General features: G+C 57.6%; 1 protein-coding gene across 4 annotated transcripts in view; it reads right to left on the reverse strand.

Moving 5' to 3' along the window:
- The window catches only part of GALT (galactose-1-phosphate uridylyltransferase), a 91,247-nt gene that overhangs the window by 57,594 nt on the left and 16,682 nt on the right, over nt 1-16,971 (reverse strand). For 2 of the 4 annotated variants that reach the window (XM_030566370.1, XM_030566367.1), the window contains 3 exons: nt 16,498-16,630; nt 13,359-13,442; nt 12,778-12,932 (listed from right to left, as the gene is read on the reverse strand). In XM_030566370.1, coding sequence (XP_030422230.1) covers nt 12,778-12,932; nt 13,359-13,442; nt 16,498-16,630 — 372 coding nt within the window. Of the gene's footprint in view, nt 1-7,621; nt 7,821-10,839; nt 11,818-12,777; nt 12,933-13,358; nt 13,443-16,497; nt 16,631-16,971 lie in introns of those variants that run through there. The other 2 variants (XM_030566368.1, XM_030566369.1) reach the window with 2 other exon arrangements.

The following is a 16,971-nucleotide window of genomic DNA, read 5'->3' on the forward strand; positions in this document are numbered from 1 at the left end:
GAAGCATCTGCCAAAGGATGCTGCCTGAGGTGGGACTCCCAGACACCACTCCAGAGGACATGCTTCCACGCCGATGATGCTTGTTACAAAAATAACGTGTTAATCACATTTGTGACTGAACTCCTTGGGGGAGAATTGTATGTTTCCTGCTGTGTGGTTTTACCCGCATTCTGCCATATATTTCACGTTATGGCAGCCTCCGATGACAACCCAACATATGTTGTTTGATTTAAGGACACTTTCACTGCAGATATGACAAAATGCAAAGAAGGTATCGATGTGAGATTTCTAAAGATAGCTACAGCACTCGACCCAAGGTTTAAGAATCTGAAGTGCCTTCCAAAATCTGAGAGGGATGAGATGTGGAGCATGCTTTCAGAAGTCTTAAAAGAGCAACACTACAGAACAGAAACCGATGCAAAAACTACAGAACCCAAACCACCAAAAATGAAAATCAACCTTCTGCTGGTGGCACCTGACTCAGAGGATGAAAATGAACATGCATCAGTATGTATTGCTTTGGATCGTTATTGAGCAGAACCCGTCATCAGCATGGACACACATCCTCTGGAATGGTGATCGAAGGGACATACAAATGTTTAGCATGTGGCACATAAATACCTTGCAGCACTGGCTACAACAGTGCCATGCGCTTGCCTGCTCTCACTTTCAGGTGACATTGTAAACAAGAAGCAGGCAGCATTATCCCCTGTAAATGTACACAAACTTGTTTGCATGAGTGATTGGCTGACTGATAGCTCAGCAGTTTGAGCATTGGCCTACTAAATCCAGGATTGTGAGTTCAAGCCTGAAGGGTCCGGGGCAAAATCAGTACTTGGTCCTGCTAGTGAAGGCAGGGGCTGGACTCGATGACCTTCCTGGGGTCCCATCCAGCTCTCTGAGATAGGTATATCTCCATATGTGCGTAGACTTGTAGGCTCTAAAGTTTTACACTGTTTTGTTTTTGAGTGCAGTTATGTCAAAAAACGCTGCATTTGTAAGTTGCATTTTCATGACAAAGAGATTGCAGGACGGTACTGTACTCGTATAAGGTGAATTGAAAAATCCTGGTGCTTTTGTTTATCTTTTTTACAGTGCAAATATCTGTAATCAAAAATAACTATAAAGTGAGCACTGTACACTCACTGAAATCAATACATTTGAAAATGTAGAAAACACCCCACATAGTTCAATCAATGCTATTCTATTAGTGTTTAACAGTGCAGTTAAAATAGCGATCAATTTGTTTAATCATTTGGCAGCCCTATTTTGCACCTTTGGATTCAACAAAGCCCCAAGGGAAACTGCTGGGACTAGGAGCTCGCAGACACCCACCCCAGCACAGGCTGCTTGGCTGGCTGAAGAGCCAGGCTGGCTGCATGGGGAAGCACTGGGTCTGCTGCTCCCCTCGCCTCTCCTTGAGTGGGGCAGGGCACAAAGCTCCTAGCCCACTGCTTTCTCTTGGGGCTAAGCCTGCCAAGCCGCACCCTTCCTCCAGCAGGGCCATCTTATTTCTGAACCATTCCCCCCTGCAGCCGGAACCCACAAACCCTATTCTGAGTTTCCAGGCCTGCCGTTGGACTGTGGTCTATCTAAGGGACTGATCTGGCTCCATCGCCCCAGTGCTGCACAGCCCTTAATACATTTATCCCCACAAGGCAGGGCTGTTAGCCCCATGATACACATGGAGAAACTGAGGCACGGAGCGGTTAAGTGACATGGGGCATCTGTGGGAGAGAAGGGACTCAAGTCCTAGGTGAGCTCTCAGCCATCCTCCCTCTCCTGAGCTGTCTATGCAGCCAGCGCCTTGTAGGAGGAGCTGTGTACTGTGGCCACGATTCTGACAGACTCAGCTCCCCATGCCTGGTGCTCCAGCTGCACAGGTGCCAGCCAGCCTTTCCCCAAGGGGTACGGGAGCTGTTTGGTGGGGACACAGGGGGTTCCCCTCCTGTTTAAAGGTGAGCAGCAGGCTTCATCTCCCCCAACCGCCAGCCAGCCCAGCCGAGACCAGAGCTGCTGAGGTGCCTCTCACTCTGATGCCAGATGGGGCAGCTGGAGGGCACTACTCCCACAGGAGGCAGCCGGGCACAGCTCTATGCTCACAGCTCTACGCTCGCCCAACAGATCATAGGGCTAATTCTGCTCACTTGCTCTGCTGATTGGGCGACTTCAATAGCAGTGCTAGATCTGAGCCCCAAACGGCTTGAATGCCCTGGGGACGGGGGCCTGCACTGGCCCCAGAGCATCTGAGCTATTTCACCAGCAGCCCCTTTGCCATGGCCTAGAGACCCTTTTTAACATTCTCTCAGCCACCTGGTCTCTAAATTGTCATGCACAGTCTGTCTCCTTAGATCTCACCCTAAATCACAATGCAACAAACAGGATGTTCATTAGGCCTGGTTTAATTAAGCAATATGGATCCTGCCTCGATATTTACAATCCCACTTGCTCTGATTTATTAGGGACAGTGTCTCGTTTTTAAATACGGTGACTGTAAAGTTTAATACTGCTTGACTTACTGCAGATTTCATTTACAGCTCAGGGCTGATGCAACCCAGGCTGGGCACGGAGCCGGTGGCCCAGTAAATCAATGCTAACTATGCATGCAGAAAAATATGACAAGCTTCATTACATCCGGACAATTATTCTGATCTGGATCTACACACGCATGCAAATGCGTCAGCACCTCCCTTGACGCTGCGCGTGCAGGAGAAAGAATTTGGGGCTGGGTTGTAATAACCCCACTTGTTGCAGACAACAGATACAATTACAGCTGAACTCACCCACTCAGCTGGGGAGCCGGGAGCTGAACCCTGGTTCTCTAAGCTCCAAAATGACATGCTTCTGCCACGAGAGCTAAAGGAGAGCTCTCCTGGCTGACACTAGTAGTAAGGCTTTTATCCTGAAACCTTCCCAGCCAGCCTGAGGGCTTCTTACAGAGCTGCTGGCAATGAGAAGGGCATGTACTGGCCAGTGACTAGGTCCATGGACCAGGCTGACACACAGGATAGACAGATTGTGCCAGCAGAGGCCTTCGGGCAAAAGGACTTTTGGAAAGGGTCAGGCTGTGCAGACATCCCTGATGAACCATCAATGACCTCCTACCCCACCTGGAGTGACCCAGACCCAGGACTCCTGCTCAACAGCCTGCTGTCCACTGACGATGCAAAGCAGAGGGTGACTGCAGGGGAAAGCAGCAGCTGTCCTGCACTCTGTTCTGGTCGGGTTCTCAGGCCAGGCAAGGTGCCTGAGTGCTCAGAGAGGGAGAATTAGCAACTGTGCTTGTCCTCGGTAACGCGTCCTGGGATCTTTAACTTCCCGTGGCCAGAGCCACCAGAGAGATGAGAAGGCAGCTCACTTAAACATCTCATTTGAAGGGCAAGGGGCCCTGATCCAGCCACCTGGAGAGGGGCAAAGTGAGAAATGGGGCACAAGGAGGCACATCACGCTGAGCACAGATGGGGTCCACCTAGCAAGGAAGGGGAAGGGGATCTTTGGCTAGAGACTGGCTAACCTAGGTTCGACAGGGGCAGGAGACAAAAGCCCACAGATGAGCTCAAACCATGGAGATCTGGGTGATGGATTAGAACCTGGGGGGAACATGGTTCCATCACAGCAGGGACAAAGGAGAGACCAGAGGGAATAGAGAGAGAAATCTAACAAACATCTTAGATCTTGGTGCACTAATGCGAGAAGTATGGGGAATACACAGGAAGAAGTCAAAATACTAGTGAATAATCCCAATTACAATATATCTGGCATCACAGTATTGGTACAGAAGGGTCCAGCTTGTCCAGGAAGGACAGGCAGGGGAAAAAGGAAGGAGGTGTTGCCTTTGTATCTGGAAGATGTCTACACCTGCACTGGGGTTGAGGTAGAAGGGGGAGGCAGACCTGCTGGAGGTCTCTGGGTAAGGATAAAAGGGGTAAAAAAAAGGTGATGTCATGGTAGGTGTCTACTCTCGACCACCTAACAAGGAAGACGAGGCTTTTTTAAAACAACTAACAAGATTGTGCAAAGCACAGAACTGGAAGGTGATGGGCACGTCAACTACCCAGACTTCTGTTGGGAAAATAGCACAGCAGAGCACAGATTATCCAGCAAGTTCTTTGAACGCATCGGAGACAAGGTGGAGAAAGCAGCTAGGGGAGAGGCTGTTACAGATTTGATCCTGACAAAGAGGGAGGAACTGGTTGAGAAGCTGAAGGCAGAAAGCAAGTTGGGTGAAAGTGCTCATGAAATGATTGAGTTCATGATTCTAAGGAATGACAGGAGAGGAAACAGCAGAATAAAGGCAATGATTTCAAAAAGGCGGAAATTAAACTCTGAGAATTGATAGGTAAGATCCTGGCTGTGGGAAGCAAGTCTAAGGGGAAAAGAATTCAGGAGAGCTGGTAATTTTTTATAGAGACACTATTAATCACATAAGAGCAAATTATCCACTGCATAGGAAAGACAGGAAGAGACCACACCTGGCCTAACCAGGAGATCTTCAGCCACCAGAAACTCAAAAAAGAATCATACAAAAAGTGGAAACTAGGTCAAATTACAAAGGCTAAATATATAAAAAACAACCAAAGCAGGTAGGGACAAAAGTGGAAAGGCCAAAGCACAAAACAAGATTGCACTGGCTAGGGACATAAAGGGTAACAGGAAAACGTTCTACAAATACATGAGAAGCAACAGGCAGACCAAGGACAGGGCAGGCCCATTACTCAGTGAGGAGGGAAAGACAATAACAGAAAATGCAGCAATGCAGGGCCGAACTAGGCAAATGCACTAGGCGAACTAGGTGTCCGCCAAGATTTGGGGGCGCCAAAAAGCAATGCCCCAAATGTTTTTTTTATGCTGTTGCTTAGGGGCAGGTACCTGTCAGTCTCCAGTGCTCGGGCCGCGCCAGCAGCCTCTTCACCTCGAGTCTCCCCCACTTGCTTGGGGGCCACTGCCACCACAGCTGCCTGGGAGGACGCGGGCAGGGGGGCGCCGCTGAGGGGAGACACAAGGGGCCGGGTTCGGCTGGGGCCCCCCACCTGCCGGCCAAGAGCAGCAGGAGCCAGGCACCACTCAGGAGAGCTGGGCAGCCTCCAGGGCAGCAGGGGCAGGTGGGGAGCATAGCCACCACGGGGCAGCAGGCGGGCGGCGGGCGCAAGGTGGAAGTTTTGCCTAGGGCACAAAATATCCTTGCCCCGGCCCTGCAGCAATGGCTGAAGGGTTACATGGGTTTTTTGTTTCAGTTTTCACCAAATAGGTTAGCAACGATCCGATGAGCAACACAGTGAACATCAGCGTAACTGGTGCAAACTCTGAGGCTGGAAGAGGGAAACACACCGAGAATGACCTGGAGAAGTCAGATGTCTTCAAGTCAGCAGGGCCTGATGAAATGCATCCTAGGATACTGAAGGAACTGGCTGGAGAGATCCCTGATCCATTAGCACAGTGGCAGGCAAACTTTTGGGCCTGAGGGCCGCATCGGCTTTCAGAAATTGTATGGAGGGCTGGTTGGGAGGGGTGGGGGTTGTGGTCCAGCCCCCACCTCCTATCTGCCCCTCCAGGACTCCTTCCCCATCCAACCCCCCCTGTTCTCTGACGGCCCCTCTAGGACCCGTCCCATCCAATCACCCCTGCTTCCTGTCCCCTGACTACCCCCAGACCCCCACCGCCCCATCCAACCCCTCCTCTCATTCCTGACGGCCCCCCGGGACCCCTGCCCCATCCAACCATCCCTTCTCCCTTTCCCCTGCCTGCCTCCTGCCGCCCCATCCAAACCCCCCTTCCTGATTGCCCCCATTCAACCCCGTTCCTCCCCCGACCACCATCCACACCCTGCCCCCTGATCACCACCCTGAACTCCCCTGCCCTCTATCCAACCCCCCCCCCCCGCTCCCTGCCCCCTAACCGTGCTGCCTGGAGCACCGGCGGCCCACACCAGAACAGGAGCAGCAGCCCCAAGCCAGCCAACCCCAGCAGCAGCCCCAGCCCCTCTCCCTTTAATCGGTTAAACGATATAATTTTAATCGTTTAACCACTTAACTTCTTAACGATATTTCCCTCCCTAGCTGAGGGCCGCGGCAGCACCCCGATAGCTGGATGGCACCAGGCTGTGGGACACCAGCGTGATGGAAGCAGCACACGGTCACACGCGGCTGGGCTGGGCGAGCGAGCGGGGATAAGGGTGCCTGAGCCGGGGGAAGATAGAGAAGTGGAGGCTGCACACCAGGAACTCCCACGCGTGGCTCTTCCTGCTGCACTCCCTTCAGCACCAGGGCAGGGGGGCCAGGCGCTGGGGAGGAGAGATCAAACAGCCCTAGGGACTTCTAGGTGGGGGGGACATGGCCTGGGAAAAGGGCATGGGGGCAGCCTGCCTCTGGCTGATCGGCTGGGCCCTGGGCCGGGCTGCTCTGAGTGCAGGCTCTTTCCCGGCCCCAGAGCAGAGGGAGTCCTGGCCATGGGTCAGACCTGAAGGGTGCCAGGTGACCCCGGGGGTGCCCCGCAAGGCAGGCGCTGAGCATTACGCCGGCCCCGGAGCAATGAATACGAACAAGCCGCTGATGAACATGGGCAGCGAGAGCAGGCACAGTGGCTGATGGGCCCTTCCCATGTGCCAGGGAGAGGAACCAGCCTGCGGGGAGGTGCCCTGGGCCTGGGCCAACCCATGTGCTTTGTTCCTCATCCTCAGGGCGCAGGAGAACAGCAGGACTGGCAGCCCCAAGGATCAGCAATCTCCAAACCCTGCCCCCCGCCCACAGGGCAGAGGAGGTTTCTTGTACAGCACCGATCATGGCCCTGGGTATTGCTGCCCCGCCACGGCGAGAGCCACCCACGACCAGCACAGGGGGTGGCTGTGAGTCAGCATCAGGGAGGGGAAGCCCAGAACTGGACTGGCAAAGGCTGCCAAAGGGCATCGGCTCAGCTGGAGGGGGGAAGCCCAGGGCTGGACTAGCGGGCGAGTTATGGGTCAGACCAAGGGGCATCAGCAGAGCTGAGATCTGGGGGTTAGGATAGCGGGGCATCAGCAGAGCTGAGATCTGGGGGTTAGGATCACAGGGCATTGGCAGAGCTGGGTGGGGGAACCAGGGGCTGGGATAACAAGGGGACTGCGGGGCAGAATTGAGAGGTGCTGGCAGAGGTGCCTAGGGGAAGCTGGCCCAGGCCTCGCTCAGACTATCTGGCTCCCTGAGCCGCCCCCGCCCCCCTTTGAGGAGCGCTGCAGTTAGTCACCAGTTTTAAAGAGATTCAGACGATTCCCCAGAATTCAGGGCCACAGGGCAGGGGGGTTTCACTGCCGGAGCGGCTCAGGAACACGGACGGACTCGCATGGCAAAGGAGATTCCCAAAACGACCTGAAGCCAGCACTCAGCATTAGCCCCTTCCAGGGAGCATCTTGCAGCATCTTCCACCCAACCAAGGGCAGAGCTGGGAGAGCTCAGGCCTGGGGAAGAGGAGCTGGAGGCAGAGAAGGAGTCTGGTTCTGCAAGACAGGCAGCACCCACCATTCCCACAACGCCAGACCAGGAAGGGTGTCGCCTTCCGAGAGAAATCGGCTGCTGGCTAAATCTCTGGGCAGAGGCATTAGACGAGGCGTGATTCTCCCGCAGGCGATAAGGATCCAGCTCTGGGTTCCAAGCCTGGGGGCACAAGATGGGCTCCGTGCATTAACGCACATCTCCCTTTTGAGCTGGGAAGGTTGCAATTTCAACTCTGAAATCTCATCCAACGCCTGTGTATTAAGCAGCCGGGCAGGCTCTTTGCATTCCCGCATGCACCAAGGCCGATCTTTCACTGGGCTCTCTCCACGCACATTGCAGCTGTGACACATGGACCTGGGGACGTTCATGGGGAAAAAACATCACCCACAAATCATTTATTGGTAGGTAGCAAATTACTCCTGACAGGGAGAACATTTACCCGCTCGGAGGCTCCGGCCAGCCCCCAGGAGACCAATTACATACTTGACAATAACAGAGAGTTGCAGGAAGTTTCTCTTGTGATAATTACAGAACTCCCGAGAAAAAGCCAGAGCTACAGCAAGAATCATCAGCCCGCATAGCGGCACCTTCCACCTGCCGCTGTCACAGCCCTGGGCAGCCGCGAATGAGCTTGACTTGCCGCGTAACTACCATCACAGCACTGGCATTGGAAGTGCCAGAGCCCCCAGGGCTCCCTCGAGCCCGGGATCCCGACTCTGCACCAGGTGCTTCTGAGGAAGATGCAAGACACCCAGGGCCAGCGCTTCCATTTAGGTGACCTAGGCGGTCGCCTAGGGTACCAGGATTTGGGGGGGCGGCATTTTGCCACTGTTGGCGGAAATTCGGTGGCGGAGGGTCCTTCTGTGTTCCAGGTCTTTGGCGGCAATTCTGCAGCGGTTCGTTCACTCGCTCCGGGACCCGCCGCTGAAGTGCCCCAAAGACCAGGAGCGCGGAGAGACCCCCCCCCCGCCACAGAATTGCCACCGACCGGGAGTGCCGAAGGACCCCTGCGGCGCCAAAACCCCTGGTGCCGCTCCTGAAGACACCTCCTTCCCCAACCCCTTATGGAATAAGCCGGCCCCAGGGGGATTCTCCTCCAACCCTATTAGTTAAAGGCTGGGTCGTGTCTTGAGAGAGGAACATTCAGATCCATTGCAAAAGCTACTGGGATTTGTGTTTGTTTTTAAATCCTCAGGGTCCTCGCTCCAGCCAAGTAAACGCCTGCTAGGCCCTCGGTCGCAGTGATATCTAGTGGCAGAGAGTTCCATAAGCTAACCCTGCATGGTGCTGCTTTGCACTTCATTGAGCATCCCCTGCTCCTGGTGCCCTGGGGTCGGTGAATAGCTGAGCCAGGCCTCCCTTCTCTCTCCCAGGCCTTACTTTGTATTTCTGTCACCTCCTCTCTTCCTTATCCCCTCTCTAAAGTACCTGATCCCAGTCTGTCCAGGCTCCCTTCATCCTCCCCAGCCCCATAATCGTTCTCACCCCCAGCCTGTGACGCTATGAGCTGGGGTGCCCAGACTGGCACAGCTTCCCAGGGGCGCCACCCCACTGATTTCTAGAACGACACAGCTGCATTTCTGTATGATTCCCCCCAATCCCCATGCCGGCCGTAACGATGCATCGGACTTTCCCAAGGTCACCTGGGCACCCAATGCAAGGGCCGGGCTCCTGAGTGAATGCAGACCGTCCTTCCTCCCTGGTGTGTCTCCTCCCGAGGGCTCGGCTGCTGCCACACGCAGCAGGGCTGAGCCTAGCAGGGACCTGGGCAGCACACCCCTTCACTGGGGCTGGGCCCTGAGAAATACATGTGATGATTAGATGCAGGAAGAGAAATACGTGTGATTGCAGCAGGAACACGCTGATGTCTAACAACATAGTGCGGACAGCACTCAGCCCCGCCAGGCTCGGGCCCCGCCGCCGGCCCAGCGCTCCAGGAAGGGACTGGAGAAAAACCTTGTAGCCAAGCAGAGTGGCAGGAAACCTGGGGCTCAGCAGAGCAGGCATAGTGGGAGTGGAGGGTGGGCCAGAGGGGGGAGCTAACAAGCGTCTCTCCGGTCTGGAAGAAGTCCCTTCTACAGCGCAGTGCTGGGGCATCGGCAGTACAGTGCCCCCCCCACCCCCACGCCTGGGGTATCAGCAGTGCATGGCTGGGGCAGGGGGTCAGCACGGCGCCTCCTATCAGTGCCAGGGCATCGGCAATACAGTGCCCTAAGCAGTGCTGGGGAGACTGTCAGCGCAGCGCCCCCTAGAACCCCTGGGGGGGAGGGCAGTGCAGCGTCCCGGGGGGAGGGAGAAGATCAGCACAGCGCCCCCTAGCACCGCTGGAGGAAAGCAGCGCAGCATCCTCTAGTGCCCCGGGGGTGGAGGGAGAAGGGCAGCACAGTGCCCCCTAGTGACCCTGGGGGGGGGAAGGGCAGTGCAGCACCCCCTAGCGCCCGTGGGGGTGGGGAAGGGGTGGCGATCATCAGTGCAGTGCCCCCTAGCACCTGTCGGGGGGGAAGGGCAGCCCAGCACCCCCTAGCGCCCATGGGGGGGGAGAAGAAGGGGTGGCGATTGCCAGCCCAGCACACAAATGCTGCCAGCAGCAGCAGGACAGAGAACGTGACAGGTCGCGAGGAGGGGGCCCCTGGGACGCTACAGCCAACAGCCGCGAGAGGGGCTGGTACCTGCTGCGTCCTCACCCACAGCCGCCATGGTGCTTGGGACGGCATCACCCCCGTGGCATCATCTCCCAACTTCTTCAAAGGCTGCGGCTGGCCCCTCGCCCCCAAGCCCGGGGACGGAGGCTGCTCCGGGGTGCAGGCCTCAGGGAACGAAACGAGGGTTTACACGTCACTCACCCTGAGACACGGGTCAGTCACTGCGGCCATTCTGGGCCTTAGTTTACCCATCTGCAAATAGGAATTGGCTCACTGGAAGGGCGGCGGATGGGGAAGGTTTAACGCATGGACATCACTGGAGGGAGACGCGTTGGCAGCAGTAATGGAGGGGGCGGTGTGATCTGAGCAGCAGGGGCTCCCGAAACACCCAGCCGGGCTGAGCCTTGGCCACTTGGGCTCAGCCAAACAGGCCCTGCAGGATTCCTTGACTGCACCTCCCATGCTGGGCCAGGTCCTTGTATGGGCAGGGCAGCGGTGCAGGGGACACAGCGCGAGAGCAATCGACCTAGAGCGCTCTTCACATACCCCAGAGGGAGACAGCCCCTGGGGGCACCACGCCTGCTGGCTGCCTCCCCCCAGGCAGAGACATACATACAGCCCCCACCCCACAGGCCCAGACGCTCCGGGCCAGAGCCTCGGCTGGCACAGATCCACGGAGAGCTCCAGGGAGTTGCAGCGGCTGAGATCTGGCCCCAGAGCTGCAAGCCAGCGTTGCTTCGGTTTTCGGTTTTATTGAAACGAGCGAAAAGCCAAGCACCCACAGGTGGCACGACAGAGCAGCCGCTGGCCCTAGCACACGACAGCAGGGGGGCAGCAGGGGCAAAGGGTGGGAGTGAGGGGCCAAACCTCATCAGAGATGAGGCTCTGAGCCCAGCAGTGGGGCAGGGGCTGGCACTGGGACTGGCATGTGGGGGGCTGGAACTGGGGGCATCAAAGACTTTAAAAATCTACAGAGAATTTGTCCATCAGCAGCAGCCAGAGGGATGCACAGGGCTAGGGACTCTGGACCACTCCCTGCCACAGAACTGGGCCCCTCGCTGATGCACATGGGAGCCAGGAGCCCACAGGGGTTACTGGGTGACACACGTCACTCCCTGAGCGCCCTCTGCAGCACCCTTTCAATGTATGCCACAGCGCCCCCTGCTGCTGACACAGCAGGCTGACACCAGCTCTCCACCCGCTGCAGCCCGGGCGCTCCCATGGGGTGACAGCCCCCCCGAGACCCAGCTCTGAGGCTGTGGGGAGCTCACCGAGCCAGTCGCCAACGCCAGGAGCCAGGGCCCTCCAGTGGGCGCACGGGGGATGGGACGGGAAGCCCGTGGGCCCTGTACTGGCTGCTTCTCTACAGGGGCAGACTCAGATGCCTTCTGAGACCTGCAGCACTTTCCACGTGGCTCACAAGTGACACGAGTTTGCAGGTCTCAGCCTCGCCCCTCAAAGTGGCCTGTCCAAGAGACTCCACCGTGCTCTGCCCACTAGCCCCTCCAGCTGCAGAGGAGATCCCCTCAGTTCCCACTGGTCAATTCCCACTGGTCACCAAAACAAAGTAACCGAGTGCCAGCATGCGGCCGGTGGCCCCCCTCTGCAATGTGCCAGCTCCCCTCCTCGTCCAAGGCAGCTCGTCACGCCACCTCCCGCGGCCGCACCCTGTAATGCTCCTCGGGCAGAGCCCTCAGGCGCTCGGCGGCCTGCGGGGAAAGAGGGCAGGGGTGAGATTCTGCCCAGAGAGCCAGGGGGACCGAGACCCCAGGCTGCTGACAGCAGAGAAATCAGGGCCTGATTCCTGCAGTGCAGGAGCGTGGCCTCTTGGGAGCACCGAACCCCTATGCCACAGCCTACCCTTCGGTGGGGGGGTGAAGTCCCAGCCTGCAGCTCTGCCCCTGGCCCCACCCCTGGGTGCCCGACCTAGGCCACCCCCCACGGACCCCGCCCCTGAGATCACCCCGCCCCCGGTGCCCAGCCCAGCCCCATGGACCCCGCTCCTGAGATGACCCTGCCCCCAGTGCCCGGCCCAGCCCCATGGACCCCGCTCCTGAGATCACCCTGCCCCCAGTGCCCAGCCCAGCCCAACCCCACGGACCCCGCTCCTGAGATCACCCCGCCCCCAGTGCCCAGCCCAGCCCCACGGACCCCGCTCCTGAGATCACCCCACCCCCAGTGCCCAGCCCAGCCCCACGGACCCCGCTCCTGAGATCACCCCGCCCCGGGTACCCTGCCCAGCCCCACGGACCCCGCTCCTGAGATCACCCTGCCCCCGGTGCCCAGCCCAGCCCCATGGACCCCGCTCCTGAGATCACCCTGCCCCCAGTGCCCAGCCCAGCCCAGCCCCATGGACCCCGCTCCTGAGATCACCCCGCCCCCAGTGCCCAGCCCAGCCCCATGGACCCCGCTCCTGAGATCACCCTGCCCCGGGTACCCTGCCCAGCCCAGCCCCACGGACCCCGCTCCTGAGATCACCCCGCCCCCGGTGCCCAGCCCAGCCCAGCCCCATGGACCCCGCTCCTGAGATCACCCTGCCCCCAGTGCCCAGCCCAGCCCCATGGACCCCGCTCCTGAGATCACCCCGCCCCCGGTGCCCAGCCCAGCCCAGCCCCACGGACCCCGCTCCTGAGATCACCCCACCCCCAATCCAGGGCTCCTGCACTCACCTGCTCTGGCGTCAGGTCCCGCTGAGCCTGCGCCAGCATCTCGTAGCCCACCATGAACTTGCGGACAGCGGCCGAGCGGAGGAGGGGCGGGTAGTAGTGGGCGTGAAGCTGCCAGTGCCCACAGTCTGCTCCCAAGCGAGGCCCCGTGGGGGCACCTGCCAGACACAAGCCCACCAATGATTCCAGGTACTGAGACTCCGCTCACATAGCCTCCGAGCGGGCACCGTGACCGGCTGGGGCTGCATTTGAACCGACAACCCCACATGCCAGTCCCCTGAGCCACCCGGTGCCCTGACTCGCTCCCCTGTGCACCCCTCAGCCACGTACCATGCCAGCCCTGAGCCACCCGGTGCCCTGACTCGCCCCTCCGTGCCCCCCCCAGCCACATACCATGCCAGTCCCCTGAGTCACCCGGTGCCCTAACTCGCCCCCCTGTGCCCCCGCAGCCACGTACTATGCCAGTGCCCTAAACCACCCGGTGCCCTGACTCGCCCCCCCATGCCCCCCCAGCCATGTAGCATGCCAGCCCTGAGCCACCCGGTGCCCCAACTCAACCCCCTGTGCTCCCCCCAGCCACGTACCATGCCAGCCCATGGAGTAGGGGAAGGAAACCTCAAAGAGGTTGTCGTACTTGGTGAGGAGCCTTTTCATGATGGAGGCCAGACCTGCAACACAGGGACAGCGAGTGGTCGGTCACCAGCCCTAACCCAACCCGCTCCCAAGCCCTCAGCCGCATGGGGGCACAGATAGCAGGAGAGTCCTTGGCGCGGACGGGGAGAAAAGCACAAACACTCTTCCCTGGACGGCAGCTGGGCCCGGGCAGAATCTCACTCCCCACTTGCAAGGCAGCTCAGTGCCCGGGCAGCGAGCCAGTCAGCAGAGACTTGCTCTCCAGAGCTCGTGTTCCAAGCCAGAGCTCACATCAGTCTGACCCCTCAGCCTGGGTGCCCACCTTGGGGCAGGGCCAGTTTGGGTCGCAGCTCTGAAGGGAGCTACTATGGAAACTAGGGGCCTTGCCCTTATGGATCACAGTGAGTGTTGACTCTGGAACCTAATGACAACACGAACACCAATGTCATTAACTACTTCACTGCGGGTCAGAGCTTGCAAGGGAGAATAGGGATCGTGTCACCGACTGGATGGATACAGAAGGCACCTCACTCTGGCACTGCTTGTGAAGGGAACGCTGCTCATCCTCTCTTCCCACTTACCAACCTAACCCCTGGTTCAAACTGCTCCGGTGCCTCTGGGTAGAGCCCAAACCACCACCCTACTCTGCAAAGCCACTCCTTCCCAAGTGCCTCTTGGACAGGGGAAGCTGCCCTGAGGTTAACCCCTTGTTCACTGGGGGCCAGGCAGTGCCCCTGCCCCATCCCAGTGTTTTCCCAGATTCCAAGGCCAGATGGTGATCATCTCATCTGCCCTCCTGTGGAACACAAGCCTGGAACTGCCCCATAATAATCCCTAGAGCAGAGATTTTGGAAAAATACCCAGTTTCCATTTTAAAATGGTTAGTGATGGAGAATCTATTACAACCCTGGGTAAACTGTTCTAATGGCTAATTGTGCTCACTTAAATATTTACACCTTGATTTCCAGTCGGAATTTGTCAACTTCTACTTCCAGCCATTGATCGTGTTCGACCTTCCTCTGCTGGACTGAAGAGTCCACTGCTCCCCGTGCAGGTACCTGGAGACTATAATCAAGTCACCCCAGAACCTTCTCTCTGTTAAGCTAAACAGACCAAGCTCCGTGACTCTCACTGTAAGGCAGGTTTTCCAATCCTTTAATTTTTCTCATGGCTCTTCTGACCCCTCTGCCATTTATCAGCATCCTTCTTGGATTGTGGGCCCCAGACCTGGGCACAGGATTCCCGCAGCGGTGGCCTCAGTGCCAAATACAGATGTAAAATTACTTCTCTATTCCTACTGGAGATTCCCATTCATGCCTCCTGGGATCGCGTTAGCTCGTTTGGCCACAGCATTGCACGGGGAGCCCATATTCAACTGATTATCCACCATCAACTCCCAATCTTTTTTAGCATCACTGCTTCCCAGGATAGAGTCCCATATCCTGTAAGCACGGCCCCATTCTTTGTTCCCGGAGGGATTCATTTCTATTTAGCCCTATTAAAACGTAAGCAGAGTGTTTGCTCGATCCAGATGGCTCTGTATCAGCAACCTGCCTGCTTCGTTCTTCACCTCTCCCTCCGTCTGACACACATCTGCAAGCTTCCCAGAGCCCCAGGACCTGATAGGGGAGCTTGTACCTCGCACAGAGTCACCTGCCCTCAGCACAGCGTCAGGCTCCCCCACCTCCGGGTCTAATGGGCTGAACACAGGGCAGGCAGGTAGGACGCCCATGTTCTATTCCTCACGGTCAGTGAGTTGGGACATACACCAAGCACCAGCCCAAGCCTGGCTCTGGAAGATTCCTGTGAGTGTCATGGCACCATGTAGGGACAAGCATGGGGGACTCAGCCTCCCAGCAGCCCCACATCCTGAGCCCAGCTCCACACAGAGCACCGGGGGAAGTGAGTAACAGAGAGCTGCCCTCTGATCCCTCGTGGTGGGGCACACAGCCGGAGCTGCTCTGCCATGCTCCGGAACCCCCCCTTCTGATTTCATGCCTTGCAAGAGAAGGAAATGAGACCAGGGCGTTAGGGACCCTGCGATACACCAGCAGTCAAAGCAGGGGGTGGGTGAGACAATGAGAAGCAGTGACTGGAGCTGCTGCGAGAGACAGGCACACTGCCTGCATTGCAAATCCAGCACTGCCCAAGAACCTTTCAAACTCCGGCTGCCTCCAAGGGAGGATGGGACAGGACTGAAGCCGACTCCCCTAGCTGCTGCTTTTGAGACACTGGAGAACACAGTAATGCTCCGGTCCCTTTATGAATGCAAAACACAACCCACGGCAGGCACATCTGCTTGAGTCTGTGGACTGCCTGAAACAACAGCTCTGAGATGTGCAAGCTATCCCCAATCAGCTCAATGGGGTGTTCACTCTGAAGCAGAAGGATGATGTTACATGTTCATATGATTAACTATTTCATTGCTGATCAGAGCACACAAGAAAGGAGAAGGTTGCATTGTGCCGATTTTCATAACAGGCTATAAACACGCTCTCATTCAGGCATCAAAAGTGGGTACAGCTTGAGTGCAACAACTTCTTCCCACGCTCGCATCCGAACCCCACATTTGCAGGGCTGAAAGCAATTTACAAACCCTGACACCTCACAGCTGCCAGCCAGGTAGAGCAGCATCATTACCCCATTCTACAGATGGGGAAACTGAGGTAAGAAAAGCTAGTGCTCCTTGCCTGGTGTCAGAGCCAGGAAAAGAACCCAGAGATCTGGCTTCTGGTGTTAGGCACTGTGCCATTCTCTGATCCCTTGTTCTGCTGTTAGCCACAAGGACAGATGCCTCACGCTGCTTCTCAACCAATGAACAAAGACTTCTGGTGAAGGATGGGCCAGTGGGCCAAACCGTGGGACAGTTTAAGGTACAAGCCCTGCCTCTCGCCCACAGCTGGAGCATGGCAGGTGGTGGTGCGAGTGGCTGTGAGGGGCCAAAGGACATTCTACCCCTACTCCAGGCTCCTCCCCACGGTCCATAGGGCGGTTGTGGGTGCAGGCAGCAGCCGGCTCCAGAGCAGAGCATGCAGCTGGGGTGGAGGGGGGGCATTTCCACCCAGGGGCCAGGACGGGGCAGCCACTTACTGTCTCTCTCGCTGTCGCTGAGCTCCTGGAGGCGGCAGACCTGACGGCGGGGCAGGAGCAGTGTCTGGAACGGCCACACAGCCCAATAGGGGACCACCACCAGCCAGTCCGCATTCTCCACCACTAGCCGCTCCTGCAGGGGACAATGCTCTGTGCTGAGGGGCTTCATTGCTGGTACCGCCAGCCCTGCAAGGCAGGGTGAAGCCAGGGGCACCGGGGGCAGGACCCAGGGGTCCTGCCAGGCCACAGGCCTCTGCCGCGCGAGCCAGGGCAGATCTCCCCTGCTGGCAGCAGTGGCAGGTGCACCCCGCTGCAAGAGGGTCTCGCACACACCGAGCTCGCTGAGCCCCACTGCAGGGGGAAGTTACTCTTAGGAGAAAGGGCCTTGCCTAAAAGGAGTCCAGACCTGGTCCTAGCAGGATCTGGAGCTGGTCCCCTCCCCGCTGCCTCTTGGGTGAGCCATGACCAGCCCCA

Source organism: Gopherus evgoodei, chromosome 6 (genome assembly GCF_007399415.2).
Source record: "Gopherus evgoodei ecotype Sinaloan lineage chromosome 6, rGopEvg1_v1.p, whole genome shotgun sequence".
In the NCBI taxonomy this organism is placed as follows: domain Eukaryota; kingdom Metazoa; phylum Chordata; order Testudines; family Testudinidae; genus Gopherus; species Gopherus evgoodei.